This window comes from Mobula hypostoma, chromosome 25 (genome assembly GCF_963921235.1).
Source record: "Mobula hypostoma chromosome 25, sMobHyp1.1, whole genome shotgun sequence".
Taxonomy (NCBI): domain Eukaryota; kingdom Metazoa; phylum Chordata; class Chondrichthyes; order Myliobatiformes; family Myliobatidae; genus Mobula; species Mobula hypostoma.
Window position 1 is genome coordinate 43,408,174 of NC_086121.1, and position 20,129 is coordinate 43,428,302.

Consider the following 20,129-nt stretch of genomic DNA (forward strand, 5'->3'; position numbering starts at 1 on the left):
TTTTTTTGCACTACTTTACTTCCTATTTTTCTATTTTCTATTTAGGATTTATAATTTAAAATTTTAATATTTTTAATATTTAATATTTGTAATCCAGGGAGTCGGAAACACAGAATCAAATATTGCTGCGATGATTGAACGTTCTAGTATCAATTGTTTGGCGACCATAAAGTATAAGTATAAAGTATAAAGATAGAAAAGGCATGTTAAAAGGGTAATGTTCTGATAGTCATGGGGGATTTCAATATGCAGCAAAAGTTGGTGCTGGATCCCAAGAGAGTGGATCTGTAGAATGCTTACAAAATGCATTTTTAGAGCAGCTTTGGTTCAACTTACATGGGAAACTGACAATTCTGGATTGGTTGTTCTGTAATAAACAAGATTTGATTAAGAAGCTTAAGGTAAAGGAACCTTTAGGAGTTAGTGGTAATCATAGGATAGAATTCACCCTGCAGTTCAAGAGAGAGGGAAGCTAAAGTCAGATGGATAGTAAATGGAATTACAAAGACATGAGAAAGGAGCAGGCCAAAGGTGACTGGAAGAGGACACTAGCAGGGATGACAGAACAGCATTGGCTTGAGTTTCTGAGGGTAATTCTGAAGGCGCAAAATAGATACATCCCAAAGATTAAGATGTATTCTAAAGGGAGGATGATGCAATTGTGGCTGATAAGGGAAATTAAAGATAGCATAAAAGCAAGTGAGGACATATAATATAGCAAATAATAGTGAGAAGTTAGAAGATTGTGAATCATTTAAAAACCAATAGAAGGCAACAAAAAAAGCTATTAAGAGAAAGTATGAAAACTAGCCAACAATACCGAAAAGGATACCAAATGTTTTTACAAAGTAAAAGACAGAGCAGATATCAGACTTCTGGAAAATGACACTCAAGAGGTAGTAACATAGAAACATACAGCACAATACAGGCCCTTCAGCTCACAGAGTTGTGCCGAACATGTCCTACCTGAGAAATTACTAGGCTTACCTATAGACCTCTATTTTACGAAGCTCCGTGTACCTATCTAAAAGTCTCTCAAAAGACCCTATCGTATCCGCCTCCACCACCATCACCGGCAACCCATTCCACGCACTCACCGCTCCCAGAATAAAAAACTCACCCCTGACATCTCCTCTGTACCTACTCCCCAGCACCTTAAACCTGTGTCCTCCTGTGGCAACCATTTCAACCCTGGGAAAAAGCCTCTGACTATCCACACGATCAACGCCTCTCATCACCTCATATACCACTACCAGGTCACCTCTTATCCTCCGTCACTCCAAGGAGGAAAGGCCGAGTTCAATCACCCTATTTTCATAAGGCATACTCCTCAATCCAGGCAACATCCTTGTAAATCTCCTCTGCACCCTTTCTATGGCTTCCACATCATTCCTGTAATGAGCCAACCAGAAATGAGCACAGTGCTCCAAGTGTGGTCTGACCAGGGTCCTATATAGCTGCAACATTACCTCTCGGCTCCTAAATTCAATTCCATGATTGATGAAGGCCAATACACCACACGCCTTCTTAACCATAGCATCAACCTGTGCAGCTGCTTTGAGTGTCCTGTGGACTTGGACCCCAAGATTCTCCTGATCCTCCACACTGCCAAGAGTCTTACCCTTAATACTATATTCTGCCTATTTGACCTACCAGAATGAACCACTTTACACTTATTTGGGTTGAACTTAGACGAGGGAATTAAAAGCAGCATCTCTCAGTTAGTGGATGACACGAAGCTGGGCGGCAGTGTTAGCTGTCAGGAGGATGCTAAGACGATGCAGGGTGACTTGGATAGGTTAGGTGAGTTGGCAAATTCATGGTGGATGCAACTTAATGTGGATAAATGTGAGGTTATCCACTTTGGTGGCAAGAACAGGAAAACAGATTATCTGAATGATGGCCGATTAGGAAAAGGGAAGGTGCAACGAGACCTGGGTGTCATTGTACACCAGTCATTGAAAGCGGGCATGCAGGTACAGCAGGCGGTGAAAAGGGCGAATGGTATGCTGGCACTCATAGCAAGAGGATTCGAGTACAGGAGCAGGGAGGTACTACTGCAGTTGTACAAGGCCTTGGTGAGACCACACCTGGAGTATTGTGTGCAGTTTTGGTCCCCTAATCTGAGGAAAGACATTCTTGCCATAGAGGCAGTACAAAGAAGGTTCACTAGATTGATTCCTGGGATGGCAGGACTTTCATATGATCAAAGACTGGATCAACTAGGCTTATACTGGCTGGAATTTAGAAGATTGAGGGGGGGATCTTATTGAAAACTATAAAATTCTGAAGGGATTGGACAGGCTAGATGCAGGAAGATTGTTCCCGATGTTGGGGAAGTCCAGAACGAGGGGTCACAGTTTGAGGATAAAGGGGAAGCCTTTTAGGACCAAGATGAGGAAAAACTTCTTCACACAGAGAGTGGTGAATCTGTGGAATTCTCTGCCACAGGAAACAGTTGAGGCCAGTTCATTGGCTATATTTAAGAGGGAGTTAGATATGGCCCTTGTGGCTAAAGGGATCAGGGGGTATGGAGAGAAGGCAGGTACAGGGTTCTGAGTTGGATGATCAGCCATGATCATACTGAATGGCGGTGCAGGCTCGAAGGGCCGAATGGCCTACTCCTGCACCTATTTTCTATGTTTCTATGTTTCCACCTGCCACTTCTCAGCCCAATTTTGCATCCTTTCAATGTCCCGCAGTAACTTCTGACAGCCCTCCACACTATCCACAACATCTCCAACCTTTGTGTCATCAGCAAACTTACTAACCTATCCCACCACTTCCTCATCCAGGTAGGGAGGGGGGAGAAGATGGCGGCGCGACGACAGTGCGCGCAGCCATTTCGGTGATGATATCTGTAATCTGTCAAGTAGGGGACCATGCACAATTCTGATTTGATGAGAGCATGGAGGAACATCTGGAAAACTTCTGAAATGCCCGCTTTGCTGCTACTGTGTGGTAACCGGAATCTCTGGAGCTGAAGGCCCCGAAATCCTCGGCTTTGCGTGTTTCAGCGGCCGGGGAGAGGTCGAAGGCGCTCGGGAGGCTATATCGGAGAGGCTGGTCGGAAGCTCGGAGTTTTCGGACGGATGGACTCAGTGTCGGCTGTGGTCGGCTGCTTCCAAGGTATTGGCAAGTTGACGGTGCCTGGAGGTTTAGGGCAGGGAGTTTCTCCCTTTTGCCGCCTGCTATCAGGGACTCAGGAGTCGATCGACTCGGGACTTTGAAACTTTTTTTTTTACTGTGTCCATGGTCTGTTCTTCATCAAATTATGGAATTGTTTTGCACTGCTGTAACTGTATGTTAAATTATGTGGTTCTGTCAGTGTTAGTCCTTGGTCTGTCCTGTTTTCAGTGATATCACTCCGGAGAAACATTGTATCATTTCTTAATGCATGTATGCATTTCTAAATGACAATAAAAGAGGATTGAGTGTTCTCATAATCTAATGGGGGACAAAGGAATGGCAGACGAACTTAATATGTATTTTGCATCAGTCTTCACTGTGTAAGGACACTAGCAGTGTGCCAGAAATTCAAGAGTGCCAGGGGAAGAAGTGAGAGTAGTTGCTATTACTCAAGAGAAGGTGCTTGGGAAGCTGAAAGGTCTAAAGGTAGATAAGTCACCTCGACCAGATGGTGTACATCCCAGTGCCCTGAAGGAGGTAGCTGAGGAGATTGTGGAGGCATTAGAACCATAGAAACATAGAAACTACAGCACAGTTATGATCCTTCAAGAATCTCTAGGTTCTGGAATGGATCCGGAGGACTGGAAAATTACAAATGTCACTCCACTCTTCAGGAAGGGAGAGAGACAGAAGAAAGCAAATTATAGGTCAGTTAGTCTGATTTCAGTGGTTCAGAAGATGTTGGGAGTCCATTATGCAGGATGAGGTTTTCGGGTACTTGAAGGCACATGATAAAACAGGACAAAGTCAGCAATGTTTCCTCAAGGAAGCCTTGCCTGACAAATTGTTGGAATTCTTTGAGCAAGTAACAAGCACAACAGACAAAGTAGTCAGTGGATGTTGCTTACTTCGATTTTCACAAGACCTTTAACAAGGTGCTGCTGATGAGGCTGCTTTATAAGATAAGAACCCTGGTATTTTTGGCAGGATGTGGAGTGGAAATAAAGGGGACCTTTTCTGATTGGCTGCCAATGACTAGTGGTGTTCCACAGGGTCAGTGTTGGGACCGTTTCTCTTCATGTTATATGTCAATGATTTGGCTGACAGAATTGATGGCTCTACGGCTAAGTCTGCGGATAATATGAAGATCGGTGGAAGAGCACGTAGCGTTGAGGAAATGGAGAATGCAGAAGAACTTTGACAGATTGGGAGAATGAACAAAGAAGTGGCAGATGGATTATAGTGTATGATCATGCACTTTGGTAGGTATAAAGGCATAAACTATTTTCTAGAAGGGGAGAAAATTCAAACCTCAGAGGTGCAAAAAGACTTGGGAGTACTCAAACAGAATTTCTAAATGGTTAACTTGCAGGCTGCGTCAGTGGTAAAGAAGGCAAGTGCAATATTAGCATTCATTTCAAGAGAACTGGAATATAAAAGCAAGGATGTGACACTGAGGCTTTATAAGGCATTTCTCAGTTTGTTTCCTATGGTGAGGGGAGGATGTTTCCTATAGCAGGGGAGTCTAGGAACAGAGGTTGCAGCCTCAGAATAGAGGGACCTCCATTTAGAACAGAGATGAGGAGGAATTTCTTTAACCACAGACAGCTGCGGAGGCCAAGTCATTGGAAATCTTTAAAGCGGAGGTTGATGCGCTCTTGATAGTCAGGGTGTCAAAGGTTATGGGAAGAAGGCAGGAGGATGGGGTTGAGAAGGATAATAAATTAGCCATGATGGAATAGTGGAGCAGACTCAATGGGTCTTATGTCCTTAATTCTGCTCCAATGTCTTAAACTATCTCTTAAAACAGATCTAATGATCTTTCCAATTAACTAGCTAGTTTTGATACAAACTGGAAAGACCAGAAATTTAAAACTTGTTCAATTCGATGTTGAGCCCCAAAAGCTGTTCAATGCAGAGATGCAAACCGTGATGCCATGTACACATTACTGGAACAATATAAAAGACCAAGAGAGGTTATAGTAGGAGGAAAATAAAGTATTAAAGCAACAAGCACCCTGCAAAATAGTTACAAAACATAAATTTTGTTTCTCCAAAACAGGGAAGACACCATTGTGAGAACTGTATACAGGAAGTACTGGTGAATTGCTTCTTCACCTGGAATGAGGGGCTGGGTCTATGGATATTAGAAAGGGAAAAATTAAAGATTATTTGCTGCATTTCAAAGATTCACCATTAGCTAAGTGAAAACATTTCTTCTCATTTCTTCCCTGAATAGTCATCTTTTTACATCTACACTGTCAGGCTTGGTTGTTGGTTGATGAGATCATCACTCATTTTTCTGAACTCAAGAACCCAGGTCCATTGTGTTTAATCATCCTTTGTGCAACAAAGTGCCATCCTATGAATCTTTATTGCAATTACATCATTCCCTGGATAGGGAGACCAGACCTGTACATAATATTCCAGAATAAGTGTAAGTCAAAATACTGGAGAAGTTGGAAATCTGAAGTACAACCAAAAGTACTGGAAACAGTGCATACTGCATGTTCAAAAGATAAAGAGTTAATATTTGAGGTCATAGACAAATAAGTGTGGATGCACCAGGATCCTGTTTAATTGCAGCAAGACATCTTAACTTTTATAAGGTGGGGGGGAATCCACATACAACTCACAAATGATTTTGCTGCATCTTAATCTGGTGTGTTCTGATCCGTTTATCTGAGACATTATTCCCAAGTCATCACTAAACTAAGATCAAACGTTCTTTCCTATTGTTTCATTCCATGCCATACCTCTAGTTTATGAATTAAGTCTAGAGCCTCTTCAGCAAACAGCAAAAGAAAAGTTACCTGAATGGTCAGACTTCATATGTTTGTTCAGAGCTGTTATACTGGCAAAAGATTTATCACATGCGGAGCAAATCAGAGTGGCAAACTTTGGAGAACGGTGGTTTTGTGCTGCGAAGACATCTGGGTGGCGAGTTCGATTGTGATACCATAGTCCAGACAATTGCTAGATGAAAGGTCATAGGAAGTACTTATTACATGTATGTCAAAGATTAGCATGGGCATGCCATCACAGAACTGCCATCTTAAATTCTGTACAATCAGTCTCTCTTCCAACTTCAATTTAAACAAAGCCCTCGTTTAAATTCTAACTGCCTTGTTTCTTTACCCCAAGTATTTCAATTACACGAACTTCTGAAAACTGGCTATATTGAACAGATATTATTTACTGCACTTCCTGTTTGCTTGTTCACCTTCCAATGAGAGCAAATGAGAGCTGGCACAAAGCACATCTTTGTTACCTCAGCTGCAAGACCTTCCTTTATTTCCGAAGCACACAAGTCATCAGTAATCATGGAAACAGGAAGACCAAAATGGAAACTAATTTGATTTTTAACCTTTCATCAAAGCAAACCACCAATCAAATGATGAACGATTCAGTGTGAAAATCATAAGTGATGCCTTGCTAACTCAAATAGCTTAAGTTTCATGTAAAATTATAAAATTATCAAGAGATCATTTTCACAAATTTTAATCCTTCAAAATTATGCTTTTAAAGAACTGACAGATCAGATCTCCAATTGTACACTTTAGTTCTGTATAAATTTTGCATTTATGGCTTGTCAGAAGGGCAGTATTATGATAATTGTGGGGGATTTTAACATGCGAGTGGATTGGGAAAATCAGGTCGGCACTGGATCTCAAGAGAGAGAATTTGTAGAATGTCTACGAGATGGCTTCTTAGAACAGCTTGTTGTTGAGCCCACTAAGGGATCAACTGTACTGAATTGGGTATTGTGTAATGAACCAGAGATGATTAGAGAGATTGAGGTGAAGGAACCCTTAGGAGGCAGTGATCATAACATGATTGAGTTCACTGTGAAATTTGAAAAAGAGAAGCCGAAATCTGATGTGTCGGTATTTCAGTGGAGTAAAGGAAATTACAGTGGCATGAGAGAGGAACTGGCCAAAGTTGACTGGAAAGGGACACTAGCGGGAAAGACAGCAGAGCAGCAGTGGCTGGAGTTTATGCGAGAAGTAAGGAAGGTACAGAACAGATATATTCCAAAAAAGAAGAAATTTTCTAATGGAAAAAGGATGACAAGAGAAGTCAAAGCCAAAGTTAAAGCAAAGGAGAGGGCATACAAGGAAGCAAAAAGTAGTGGGAAGACAGAGGATTGGGAAGTTTTTAAGAAGCTTGCAAAAGGAAACTAAGAAGGTCATTAAGAGGGAAAAGATGAACTATGAAAAGAAGCTAGCAAATAATATCAAAGAGGATACTAAAAGCTTTTTCGAGTATATAAAGAATAAAAGACAGGTGAGAGTAGATATAGGACTGATAGAAAATGATGCTGGAGAAATTGTAATGGGAGATAGGGAGATAAGGAGATAGCAGAGGAACTGAACGAGTATTTTGCATCAGTCTTCACTGAGGAAGACATCAGCAGTATACCAGACACTCAAGGGTGTCAGGGAAGAGAAGCGTGCACAGTCACAATTATGACAGAGGAAGTACTCAGGAAGCTGAATAGTCTAAGGGTAGATAAATCTCCCGGAACAGATGGAATGCACCCTCGTGTTCTGAAGAAAATAGCTGAGGAGATCGCAGAGGCATTAGCAATGATCTTTCAAAAGTCAATAGATTCTGGCATGGTTCTGGGGGACTGGAAGATTGCAAATGTCACTCCACTATTTAAGAAGGGGGCAAGGAAGCAAAAAAGAAATTATAGACCTGTTAGCTTGACATCGGTGGTCGGAAAGTTGTTGGAGTCGAGTGTCAAGGATGAGGTTACGGAGTACCTGGAGGCATATGACAAGACAGGCAGAACTCAACATGGTTTCCTTAAAGGAAAATCCTGCCTGACAAACCTATTGCAATTTTTTGAGGAAATTACAAGTAGGCTAGACAAGGGAGATGCAATGGATGTTGTGTATTTGGATTTTCAGAAGCCCTTTGACAAGGTGCCGCACATGAGGCTGCTAAACAAGATAACAGCCCATGGAATTACGGGAAAGTTACATACGTTGGTAGAGCATTGACTGGTTGGCAGGAAACAGAGAGTGGGAATAAAGGGATCCTATTCTGGTTGTCTGCTGGTAACCAGTGGTGTTCCACAGGGGTCCATGTTGGGGCTGCTTCTTTTTACGTTGTACATCAACGATTTGGATTATGGAATAGATGGCTTTGTGGTTAAGTTTGCTGATGATACAAAGATAGGTGGAGGGGCCGGTAGTGCTGAGGAAACAGAGTCTGAAGAGAGACTTGGATAGATTGGGAGAATGGGCAAAGAAGTGGCAAATGAAAAACAATGTTGGAAAGTGTATGGTTATGCACTTTGGCAGAAGAAATAAACGGGCAGACTATTATTTAAATGGGGAGAGAATTCAAAGTTCTGAGATGCAACGGGACTTGGGAGTCCTCGTGCAGGATACCCTCCAGGTTGAGTCGGTGGTGAAGAAGGCAAATGAAATGTTGGCATTCATTTCTAGAGGAATAGAGTAGAGCAGCAGGGATGTGATGTTGAGGCTCTATAAGGCACTAGTGAGACCTCACTTGGAGTACTGTGTGCAGTTTTGGGCCCCTTTTTTAAGAAAAGATGTGCTGACGTTGGAGAGGGTTCAGAGAAGATTCACTAGAATGATTCCAGGAATGAGAGGGTTAACATATGAGGAACGTTTGACTGCTCTTGGACTGCACTGCTTGGAGTTTAGAAGAATGAGGGGGGACCTCAGAAACATTTTGAATGTTGAAAGGCATGTACAGAGTGGATCTGGCAAAGTTGTTTCCCATGGTGGGGGAGTCTAGAATGAGAGGGCATGACTTAAGGATTGAAGGGCCCCCATACAGAACAGAGATGCAAAGAAATTTTTTCAACCAGAAGCTGGTGAATCTGTGGAATTTGTTGCCAAGGGCGGCAGTGGAGGTCAAGTCATTGGGTGTATTTAAGGCAGAGATTGATAGGTATCTGAGTAGCCAGGGCATCAAAGGTTATGGTGAGAAGGCGGGGGAGTGGGACTAAATGGGAGAATGGATCAGCTCATGATAAAATGGCGGAGCAGATTTGATGGGCTGAATAGCCGACTTCTGCTCCTTTGTCTTATGGTCTTACTGGCAGCTATTTTAATATCTTAATCTGAGGGAAACTGATGAAAGCAATTTGGACTAAATAAGAAAAATGTGGAACAAAGCAATTTTATATTGACAATCATAATCCAATTCATTTTAAATATTTATTATCTATAGTAACTTCAAAGCCACTGTTGTAAAACAATAAACAAGTACATTAGTTTGGATAACAGCTCAATGCCTGGTTTTGAGAATTTGCATCCAACACTCTTACCTGATAAGCCTTGTCACAAATTTCACAGTTATATGGCTTTCCACCAACATGTGTGACCATGTGCCTTTCCAGAAGTGATGGTGCACTGAAATTCTTGCCACAAACATCGCAGGGATTGTACTCAGGAGGATGGATTTTCTGGATGTGGTTCTTGTGGTCTTCTAGAGATGGAAAACTCATCCGGCACTTTTGACAGTCATATGGGTCTTCAATATCTGCACAGAGAAGTTAATTGTTCACATGAAAAAAGTAGTACCTTCTCATTTTAGAAATAACTTGCACACTCTGTGTTAAAGAAGTTGCTTAAAAGACACTAAGTTGAAGAGATAGCATCTCAATTTGATATTATGTAGATTAATAGTTGAGCAGTTAAATCAGTCTTATTATTATTATTAGCATATTGTTTTTACCTCTTATGCAAGTTGTTTCAACATTATTGATTCTGCTTGTCAGCATACAATATCCATGTAATTACAATAACAAAGCACATTTATTCCAAGACACTTTTTTTCAAAAGGAAAGCCTTGCTTTGCTGATGGATTCACACAAAATCAGCAAAATACACAATACTCAAAATGATTGAAACAAGAGATCATCTGTCCAATCCTATGTAGATGTTTCCAATAGCAATAGTGCAAATCCGAAGGAAGACTGGGGGAAAAAACATCGTGCCTCTACCCTTTTAGTGTCATGCTTCATTAAACAATTTCCACACACTTTTCCACAGACACCTTCATCAAAAGCATGTGTTTACTCATAAGCTGTCTCCATTCCATCACAGTGACCTCCAGAAATGAATTCTGTAAAGCTTTTTTTTGAAAAGCAAAATTGGAACAAATCTTTATGACTACTTTTGGCCATGACTACTGAGGCACCATTTGAAACCAAATTTGTATTTACTTCATCACCAGATAGATTTTACACAGGGGCTTCTTAGGATGAAAGAATAATAAAGTGTCAACACCAGACTGTTAAAACAACTGAATTTTCCCTAATTTCCTGAATTCCAAATCCAGATGGGAAAAGTAGTCAAAGTCAAAAATTAGCTGATCAACTGTCACCTTTTAGATTGATAATGTACAGCCCACTTGGTGCCATCACTGGATTGCAGAGCTGATGTCACTAACTCTAATTCACTACCACTTCTGATTAGTCTCATTTATTGTCAGATGGACAAAAATATTCTGAAATGAAATAGACTAAAACCACTGTCCACAGTTCTAAGCAGCTAATCTCTTCATAGTTATCAATAGATCTGAACCTAGAGACATCTAGTCAGAGCCTTACAGTTTATATAAAATGACTTGGATGAACAAACCAAAAGACTGACTGGTAAGTTTACTAATAATGTAAAGATAGGTAAAGAAATAAGTCGTGCTGAAGGTTACAAAGAGATATGGATAGGTTATGCAAGCAAATAAGAATCTGGCAAATGGAGTATAATGCGGGGAAAAGTAAAATTGTACATTTAGTCAGAAAACAAACATTTAAAGGGGAAATGAAGAGAGTCCTGGGAGTCCTACCGAGGAAGACTCTTATGTGAGTTGTATGAGAGTGCAGTAAGTAATTGGGAAAGCTAAAAAAACGTTACTATTTATTAAAAGAGCAATTGAATGCAAAATGAAGAGTTGAAGAAGCCACATCTCTTAAGTATATTAAAAATTAATTAAACATTCTAATATAGCCAAAACTTTACAAATCTAGTATTTGGATTGTTTAGTGAAGAAAGGATGAACAGCTCAGTCATATCTGCAATATTTCAGAGTAGAAGCTGATTTGATTGAAATATATATTGCCCTGAGAAATCTTGACAGGGTGGAAATATAGAGAGAATTTAGAACCGGCGTCACTGTTCAAAAAAATAAGGGTTCACTCATTTAAGTTTGTGATGACGTTTTTTTTTCAAACTCTAAAATAACTGAGTTTTTGAAACTCTCAAATATCTGCAGAAGCTGTGCCTTTAAATATTTTTACACCAAGTTGAAAGCTACTTGATAAATAAGAGGTGAAAGTTTACCATACAGAGACAGGAATGCAAAATTAAGATTACAAGCACACCGTCTCAATAAATGGTGGAGGAGGCTTCAGGGCCTGAGCAGTCTGTTTGCTATTTCAGATTGACTACTTGTGCAATGAAGCATTTCCTGCTTATGAAAGCCCCAGCCACATCATACAGCAGAGAAACGGGCTCTCCAGACCAGCTACTCCACATCACCCAAGGTGCCCGTCCAAGTCAGTCCCATTTGCCTGTGTTTACTATCTCGAAATTACTATTCAAATGCTCGCTTGGTTAGCCTCACCTTACATCCTCTTAACCCCTGACTTTGTTTTCAGTGCCTTAACTCTCAGTTAGGTCCCATTCACCTTTATTGAATTGAATTGACTTTATTTCTTACATCCTTCACATACACGAGTAAAAATCTTTACGTTACGTCTCCATCTAAATGTGCAATCATAATAATTTATAAGAATTTATAATAAATAGAACAGTCAATGTAAGATAGAAATACACTCAAATCAGTGTAAGTTAATCAGTCTGACGGGCTTGTGGAAGAACCTGTCCCGGAGCCTGTTGGTCCTGGCTTTTATGCTGCGGTACTGGTTCCCGGATGGTAGCAGCTGGAATAGATTGTGGTTGGGGTGGCTCGGGCCCCCAATTATCCTCGGGCCCTTTTCTCACACCTGTCCTTGTAAATGTCCTGAATCATGGGAAGTTCACAACTACAGATGTGCTGGGTTGTCTGCACCACTCTCTGCAGAGTCCTGCGATTAAGAGAGGTACAGTTCCCATACCAGGCAGTGTTGTAGCCAGTCAGGATGGTCTCAATTGTGCCCCTATAGAAAGTTCTAAGGATTTGGGGGCCCAGACCAAACTTTCTTAACCATCTGAGGTGAAAGAGGCACTGTTGTGCCTTTTTCACCACACAGCTAGTGTGAACAGACCACGTGAAGTCCTCGGTAACGTGGATGCCACGGAACTTAAAGCAGTTTACCCTCTCAACCCCAGATCCATTGATGTCAATAGGGGTTAGCCTGTGTCCATTCCTCCTGCAATCCACAACCAGCTGCTCTGTTCTTGCGACGTTGAGGGAGAGGTTGTTTTCTTGACACCACTGTGTCAGAGAGATGACTTCTTCCCTGTAGACAACTTCGTTATTGTTTGAGATTAGGCCAATCAATGTAGTGTCTTCGGCAAATTTAACGAGCAGATTACAGCTGTGGGTGGCAACACAGTCATGGGTATACGGAGTAAAGGAGGGGACTTAGTACACAGCCCTGAGAGGCTCCTGTGTGAGAGTAAGAGGGGTGGAGGTGAGGAAGCCCACTCTTACCACCTACCGGCGATCTGACAGGAAGTCTAGGATCCAGCTGCACAAGGCAGAATCAAGGCCGAGGTCTCTGAGTTTCTTGTCAGGCCTGGATGGAATACCTTTACCTTGTGCTCACTAACATACATTGACTCTCACTCCAGAAATACACTGACTTTACCATCCTGTTATTATATTCAAACTTTATTCTTGTTCTTGGCCTTTCTGACTTTTGTAACCTCTTACAATCTTCCAAGATTATTATACCAAGTGTTTATCACTCCAGTCTTTTCACATGTCCAAGTACTAAGCTCTACTATTCCTTCTCAATAATTATTTTCCTCGCTTCCTCTTTAAAATATATGGACATACTTTTGTGCATCTGTCCAAAGATCCAGATTGCACATTTCCCATCAGCACCAGATTCTGCAGCTCCAGCACTTCTCAACAAATCCACTGTCCTTCATTTTTTAAGTTTGTAACAAATTTAGTCAATTGCTGCTAGCAACTAATTATACATTGCTTGATTAACCCCTTCAGTAAAGTTTCTTTCTGTCTGATAGTATCTTTCAGATTTTGTGAAATCCGAGGTCATTTTGCTTTATTGTTATATTGCTTAATGCGGCAGATGAGAAATCAGGAAGTGAATCAACGTGTTTTAGTCTTCAAACACTAGTTAATACAGAATATGTCTGGAATGTTTTCTCCCTGCGACGTTGATACTCACTGTGAAAGGAACGCAGGTGCATTGACAACCCATTGGCCTGGCTGAATCCTTTGCCACATTCCCGGCAGACATATGGCTTGTCCCCAGTATGTGTCCGTACATGGCGGGTCAATTCAATTGACTGTGCAAACACTGCATCACAGTACTGACATGCATACATTTTTCCTATTGAAACACAGAAATCCATGAGATTAGGTGCTATATAACGATAAAGAACTCCAAATTTGACTGTTCCTGCCATTATGATAGCCTAGCGCTTTCTCGGTGTTAAATTGGGGACAACTTTTTATTGCATTCAAAGAAGATGCTGAGAGAAACCACAAGATTTGGGTGATTTGTCAAAGCAGCCATTGCCAGTTGCATCGATGCCCACCATCAATGTGCCAGCAAGGTTGAACACTTGGGCCCACACCCCAGCCCTGAGGAACCACCCCACTCATTCTAGACTCCAAAGCAGACTTCTTACAGCAAGACCCATGCTGTTGTGTGAATCAGGTCATTGGACAGAAGAAATGGTAGATAGGAATCTGCCACTTTATTTACAAAGTATCACAAATAAGCTGACAGACACCCTTTTGGAGCATAGGTCTGCCTGGCCCAGCACCACATAACACTTTAAGTGCTAAAGGAAAATTCAAGACAATTTAAACAAATCCATATTTACAATGACAACATAATCATAAATGCATTCCATATCTGATGCTACAATGTAATGACCCCTTTCTGCTGATTCAATTTGCACACTCATTCCACAGAAGGCATCCAGAGAACCAGTCAAGGGAAGAATGTCCTCGTCTGAAGGTCCCCATCCCTTTTCGGTTCAGTTGATGTTGTGTACTTGGATTTTCAGAAGGCCTTTGACAAGCTGCCAAACATGACACTGCTTACAAGCGACGAGCCACGTTATCACAGGAAGAATTCCAACATGTATAAAGCAATGGCTGATTGGCAGGAGAAAAAGAGTGGAAATAAAGGGAGCCTTTTCTGGTTGGATGACAGTGACTAGTGGTGTTCCACAGGGGTCTGTGGTGGGACCAATCTTTCTGTGTTATATGTCCATGATTTGGATGATGGAATTGATGACTTTGTTACAAAGTTTGCAGACAATACAAAGGTAGGTGGAGGGACAGTAATTTTGAGGAAGTAGAGAGACTACAGGAGGACTTAGATTAAGAGAATGGGAAAAGAAGTGGCAGCTGGTATACAGTGTCGGGCAGTGTATGGCCATGCACTTTGGTATAAGAAATGAAAGGGTTGACTATTTCCTAAGTGGAGAGAAAATACAAAAAGCTGAGGCCAAAACGACTTTGGAGTCCTTGTGCAGGTTTCCCTAAAAGTTAACTTACAGGTTGTGTTTATTCTAAGAAAGGCATATGCGATGCTAGCATTCATTTCAAGAGGACTAGGATATAAAAGCAAGGATGTAATGTTAAGACTTTATAAAGCACTGGCGAGGCCTTACTTGGGAGTATTGTGAGCAGTTTTAGGCTGTTTATGTGCTGAAACTGGAGAGGGTTCAAAGGAGGTGCACGAAAATGATTCCAGGATTGAATGGCTTATCATATGAAGAGCGTTTGATGGCTCTGGGCCTGTATTCACTAGAATTCCGAAGAATGAAAGGTGACCTCATTGAAACCTATCGGATGGTGAAAGGCCTTGATAGAGTGGATGTAGAGAGGAGGTTTCTTGTGGTGGGAGAGTCCAGACCAGAAGACACAGCCTCAGAATAGAGAGGCGTCCTTTTAGAATGGAGATGAGGAGGAATTTCTTTAGCCAGAGAGTGGTGAATCTGTGGAATTCTTTGCCACAGGTAGCTGTGTAGGCCAAGATTGATCAGGGCATGAAGGGATACAGGGAGAAGGCAAAAGATTGGGGCTGAGAGGAAAATTGGATCAGCCATGATAAAATGGCACAGCAGACTCAATCAGCCAAATGGCCTAATCTGTTCCTATATCTTATGGTCTTTTAATATCATGGGATATATGTTGTAACTTTAAGATCTGTCTTGTCATATCATACATCCTCTTATTTATTAACCTAAATAGTTAATGAGAGCCCTTCATCTTTAGGGACATTTGGGTGACTTGTCTTCTACCCAATATTTTCACTAATCCCTCCCACTGTTCAGTTTTCCTATCAACCACTCAGAAACCAGCAAGGATTTTGAGTCTTGATCCAGAATAACATCCTGTATATTTTACTCCAATTCCTTGTGGAAGTGCCTTGACTCGCACTCAGGACGGCTTAAAAACGGCACAGAAACCCTTCAGTAAAGTGTTAGAGACAAGTTCTATCAATCTCATACCTTCTGAATGTTTTTTCTTCATGTGATAGGCCAAAGCTGCAGCCTGCATAAATGTCATGTCACAATGTTTGCAGAAGAATGGCTTCTCTCCAGTGTGGAGTCTCATGTGATTCTTCAGCGTGGAATTTGCTGCAAATTTTGCCCCACAGTCATTACAAGAGAAAGGCTTCTCATCGAAGTGATCAGAGCGCTTATGATATTGCATTCCTGCAGAAGATGATGAAATGTGAAATACAAAGCTTGACATATTTAATATGTAAGATAAAGCAGGCTAGGGACAATCTAAACAAGAGAGAATCTGCAGATGCTGGAAATCCAAGCAACACACACAAAATACTGGAGGAACTCAGCAGGCCACGCAGCATCTATGGAAAAAAGCACAGTTGACATTTTGGGCCGAGATCCTTTGGCAGGACTCCAAAATGTCGGCCAAAACTTTGACTGTACACTTTTTCCTATAGATGCTGTCCAGCCTACTGAGCTTCTCCAGTATTTTGTGTGTCTTGGGACCAATCATGTTGTCTATGAGGCAAAGCATCAGTGTACAGAACGTAACTGGATTTGGAAATGCCTGAAAGCAGCTCTTCAAGGTTTGATAGCCTACTAATTATTGTAATGGTCATCAGGAGTTAAAATTCTGCATGAAAATGTGGAACTATTTTTAAAAACTGGCAAACTTGTCAGACTGGCATTTGAGTATAATAAGGAAAGCTGAGATAAGTTATAAATGTTTTGTTGAAGAGGAGAAGTTGCAACCACTGAGCCAGCCAATAATACATCACACTGTTAATTTTTCATTGATTGTTAAAGTAGGATGGTAAAAAGTTCCCAATCACTATCATCATAGGGAATACAGATTAACAGTATTATTCCCATGGGTTATTTAGTATTTTCTTACACCTGCTCTCCCTCAGATTGTCAATGGAATACGTGGAGAGCAGGCTCCCCCTTTCCACGCAGCTGATGATTCCAAACGAATGGCACAGGCCAATGGTTTTGCACGAGCAGCATCACAGGAGTCGCCACTCAGCACTGAACTCCAAAGCAGTACTGCCTCAGTGATTTTTCCTCAGGGTTTACTTTCAAAGATGTCCCCTGAGTCTGCATCATGGCAGTGAAGGTTTGAGATCAGAGTTTTCCTTCTCCAAGATGAGCTGACAACCATTGCTGATGAGTCCTATCTGCCCAAAGCTACTGGTTTTAAGCTATGGGTCGACCTTCACTAATCCGGCACCATTGGGACCTGAGGAGTGCTGGATTAGTGAAAATGCCGAATTACAGAAGGATCATATTATGCATATTCAGTGCTGGATTATTGAAGGAACCGGATTACAGGTAGTCGGATCAGTGAAGGTCGACCTGTACCAGTAACCCACCTTTGCCACTTCTCCTGTCAGTATAAATGGTTCTGCTGGCCACACATGAAGGCCAGGAGCTGGACTTGGTAATCAGAGGCCATTTGAGTTGCATGCTATTGGGAGCATTTAATAGATAATGGGAGCTTACATTCATTACCAACCCAGCTATAATATCATGAAGGAATAGACAATATTATTAAAGATAAATAATGATTAATTTCTGAAATCATTTGTCCAAGAATTACTAATGCCGCCAAAAGGCAATTTGACTGTACTTCAAAGATATTTCACTGGCTATGATCTATTTATAAACATCCTGGATCTGAAAGATACAATATTAATAGAAGTTCTTTATGAATAGGTCTCATGAAGTTCTTTCAAAAATCTGTGTAACTGTGAGGAAGGCAAAGTGAAGAATTTAGGGAAGATGTCCAGAACTCCACTGGAACAGATTTTAGTAATGAACAAAATCAATTACATTCCAAAGAAATTGCTTAGAATGCAATTGCAAAGGAATTAAGCATCAGAACTAGTGGTCTGTTATGCTGACCATGACCTATTCTTACTCATTTACATCCTTTAACTACTTTTCCAAACACACTAATAAACTCTTCCAACAGGTATGGCAATATGCGACTTTCCACATCATACAGCAGGCAAACAATGGTTTATTAATCATTACAGAAGGGCTTTCTGATGCTTCCTGCTCCCTCCCCTCTCCTTTCCCCTTTTTGCCGACTGTGATTCTCCTCTCCTTGCCCCCTTCCCACTCTCAGTCCACAATAGAGAACCATATCAGGATCAGGTTTATCATAACTCATGACTTGAAATGAAATTTTTGTTTGCAGTAGTACAGTGCAAAACATAACATTACAATACTATGCTAGAAGTCTTTGGCACCCTAGCTATAGAGCTATGCCTAAGACTTTTGCACAGTACTGTACTTTCCAATATATTTGACCTCCTAAAGTGCAACACTCCACACTTGCCCAAATTAAACTCCATCTACAATTTCTCTGCCCAAATTTCCAAGGTGTACAAGTCGCAGCATCCTTAGACGATCTTCTGCACCGTTCACAATTCTATCAGCTTTTATGTTATGAATCAGCTAACCTACATTTTCGCCAACATCAGAGGTCTCAGCACTGATCCTCAGAAACAACTCTGGTCACAGATCTCCAGTCACAATAACTTTCCTCCACCCCGACTGTCTTCTACAGTGGTCAAGCCAATTTTGAATCCAATGAACACACAATGCTTACTTGGGGCCAGCACGGTAGCATGACATCTTTCAGTATCAGCAACCCAGATTCAATTCTATTGCTGTCTGTAAGGAGTTTGTGCGTTCTCCCAGTGATCGTGTGCATTTCCTCTGGTTTCCTCCCACAATCCAAAGACCTGCCAGTTGGTCATTGTAAATTGTCCCCTGATTAGGGTAGGGTTAAATCGAGGTTGCTGGGCAGCATGGTTCAAAGGACTGAAAGGGCCGATTCCATACTGTATTCCAGTAAATAAACGCTTCAGCTATTTCTTATTGCTATAATTTCTTCTACCTCATCCATTTATAGGACTTGTGATCAGCTTTGTAGCTCCTTTTTTGCATAATTTTAAGAGGATCCGACAAGCTGTTATATTTATTTCCTGCTTACACTTCTAAACTGATGTTTTTTATTCTTTAGGAAAAGTCCCTCTTTTAGTTAAATACTACTCTTAATCCCCATTTAGCCTTGGCTAAACCTGTTTCCAATGGAGATTTTATTTCTCAATGCATAGCAGATATTCTACGAATAATTCAATATTTATTTTCCCGTTCATCACTGATGATTCACCAGCATGCCCTTAATCCAAGTTTCCAATCTACTTTAATCAAACAGATCCCACCATAAAACCCTAACCCTAATTGGTTTTAAAGTCAGACTGGGGTTTCAGGCTTAAATATATTACTCTCAATTCTAAGGCCTCCATAAGGCTCCATAGCTTCCTTAAAAGGATCTCTGGAACAAGATTACTTTCATCCTAATTATTAAAATCTAATAGCACAAACAGGCCTAATCTTTTGATAGCTTATCAAAACATACCTTCAAAAACTATTGATTCACCCAATCTAAACAAACGTTGAAATCTCGCACCATTATTGTATTAGCATTTCAAACGTACAATACTAACATACCCCAACAAGTAATCACCATATAATATTTGATCAAAAACCCCCATTGTAGATTTGACCTTTCAGTTATTGGGGTTACCTACACTGGCTCTGTTCAAGTACCTCTCTCAAAATCAATACTGACGTGTATTTAATATTTCAGTAATATGTGAGTAATATTGTAAATATATTGTTTGATTAAGCATTCTTTGTTTACAAAATTCATTATGGGTTATAAGAAGTATAATGACATACATCATTATGCCGCCATGTCATATGTAAGTGCGTTACTTAAAAAAAGGGAAGAAAAATATTACGATACACAAATATCCTGGCTCCTGTGTTTTTCTTTCAATGAGCTTCTGGAATTACAAAACATAACAGTGGCAACGAGGAAGTTTTAAGACAAGCCCAGGCGATTACCGGGTGATAATAATAATAATTTTTTTTTTAAAAGACAGACTCGTTTGATTGCACAATAGATAACTGGATGATGGATCTCTTCTCGGGAAGGTCTGACCTGTACAAAAAGGACAGGCCGCACCTGAACCGGAAAGGGACCAATATCCTGGTGGACAGGTTTGCTAGAGCTGTTGGGGAGGGTTTAAACTAGTTTGGCAGGGGGGTGGAAATCAGAATGGGAGACAGAGATTAGGGTAGAAGGACAAGGGCACAATGCTATGTGTTCTGAGTTGGTGAGGAAGGACAGGCAGGGGACAAAACATAAATGTAGCCAGTTAGAGGGGTTGAAATGTGTCTATTTCAATGCTAGGAGTATTAGGAATAAAGGGGATGAACTTAGAGCATGGATCAATACATGGAACTATGATGTTGTGGCCGTTACTG

The 20,129-nt window shown here is 40.9% G+C and overlaps 1 protein-coding gene across 3 annotated transcripts in view; it reads right to left on the reverse strand.

Moving 5' to 3' along the window:
• The window catches only part of zbtb40 (zinc finger and BTB domain containing 40), a 113,957-nt gene that overhangs the window by 19,745 nt on the left and 74,083 nt on the right, over positions 1 to 20,129 (reverse strand). For all 3 annotated transcript variants that reach the window (XM_063033298.1, XM_063033296.1, XM_063033297.1), the window contains exons 12-15: positions 15,780 to 15,986; positions 13,475 to 13,639; positions 9,440 to 9,654; positions 5,943 to 6,105 (exon numbers count right to left, since the gene is read on the reverse strand). In XM_063033298.1, coding sequence (XP_062889368.1) covers positions 5,943 to 6,105; positions 9,440 to 9,654; positions 13,475 to 13,639; positions 15,780 to 15,986 — 750 coding nt within the window. The remainder of the gene's footprint in view (positions 1 to 5,942; positions 6,106 to 9,439; positions 9,655 to 13,474; positions 13,640 to 15,779; positions 15,987 to 20,129) is intronic.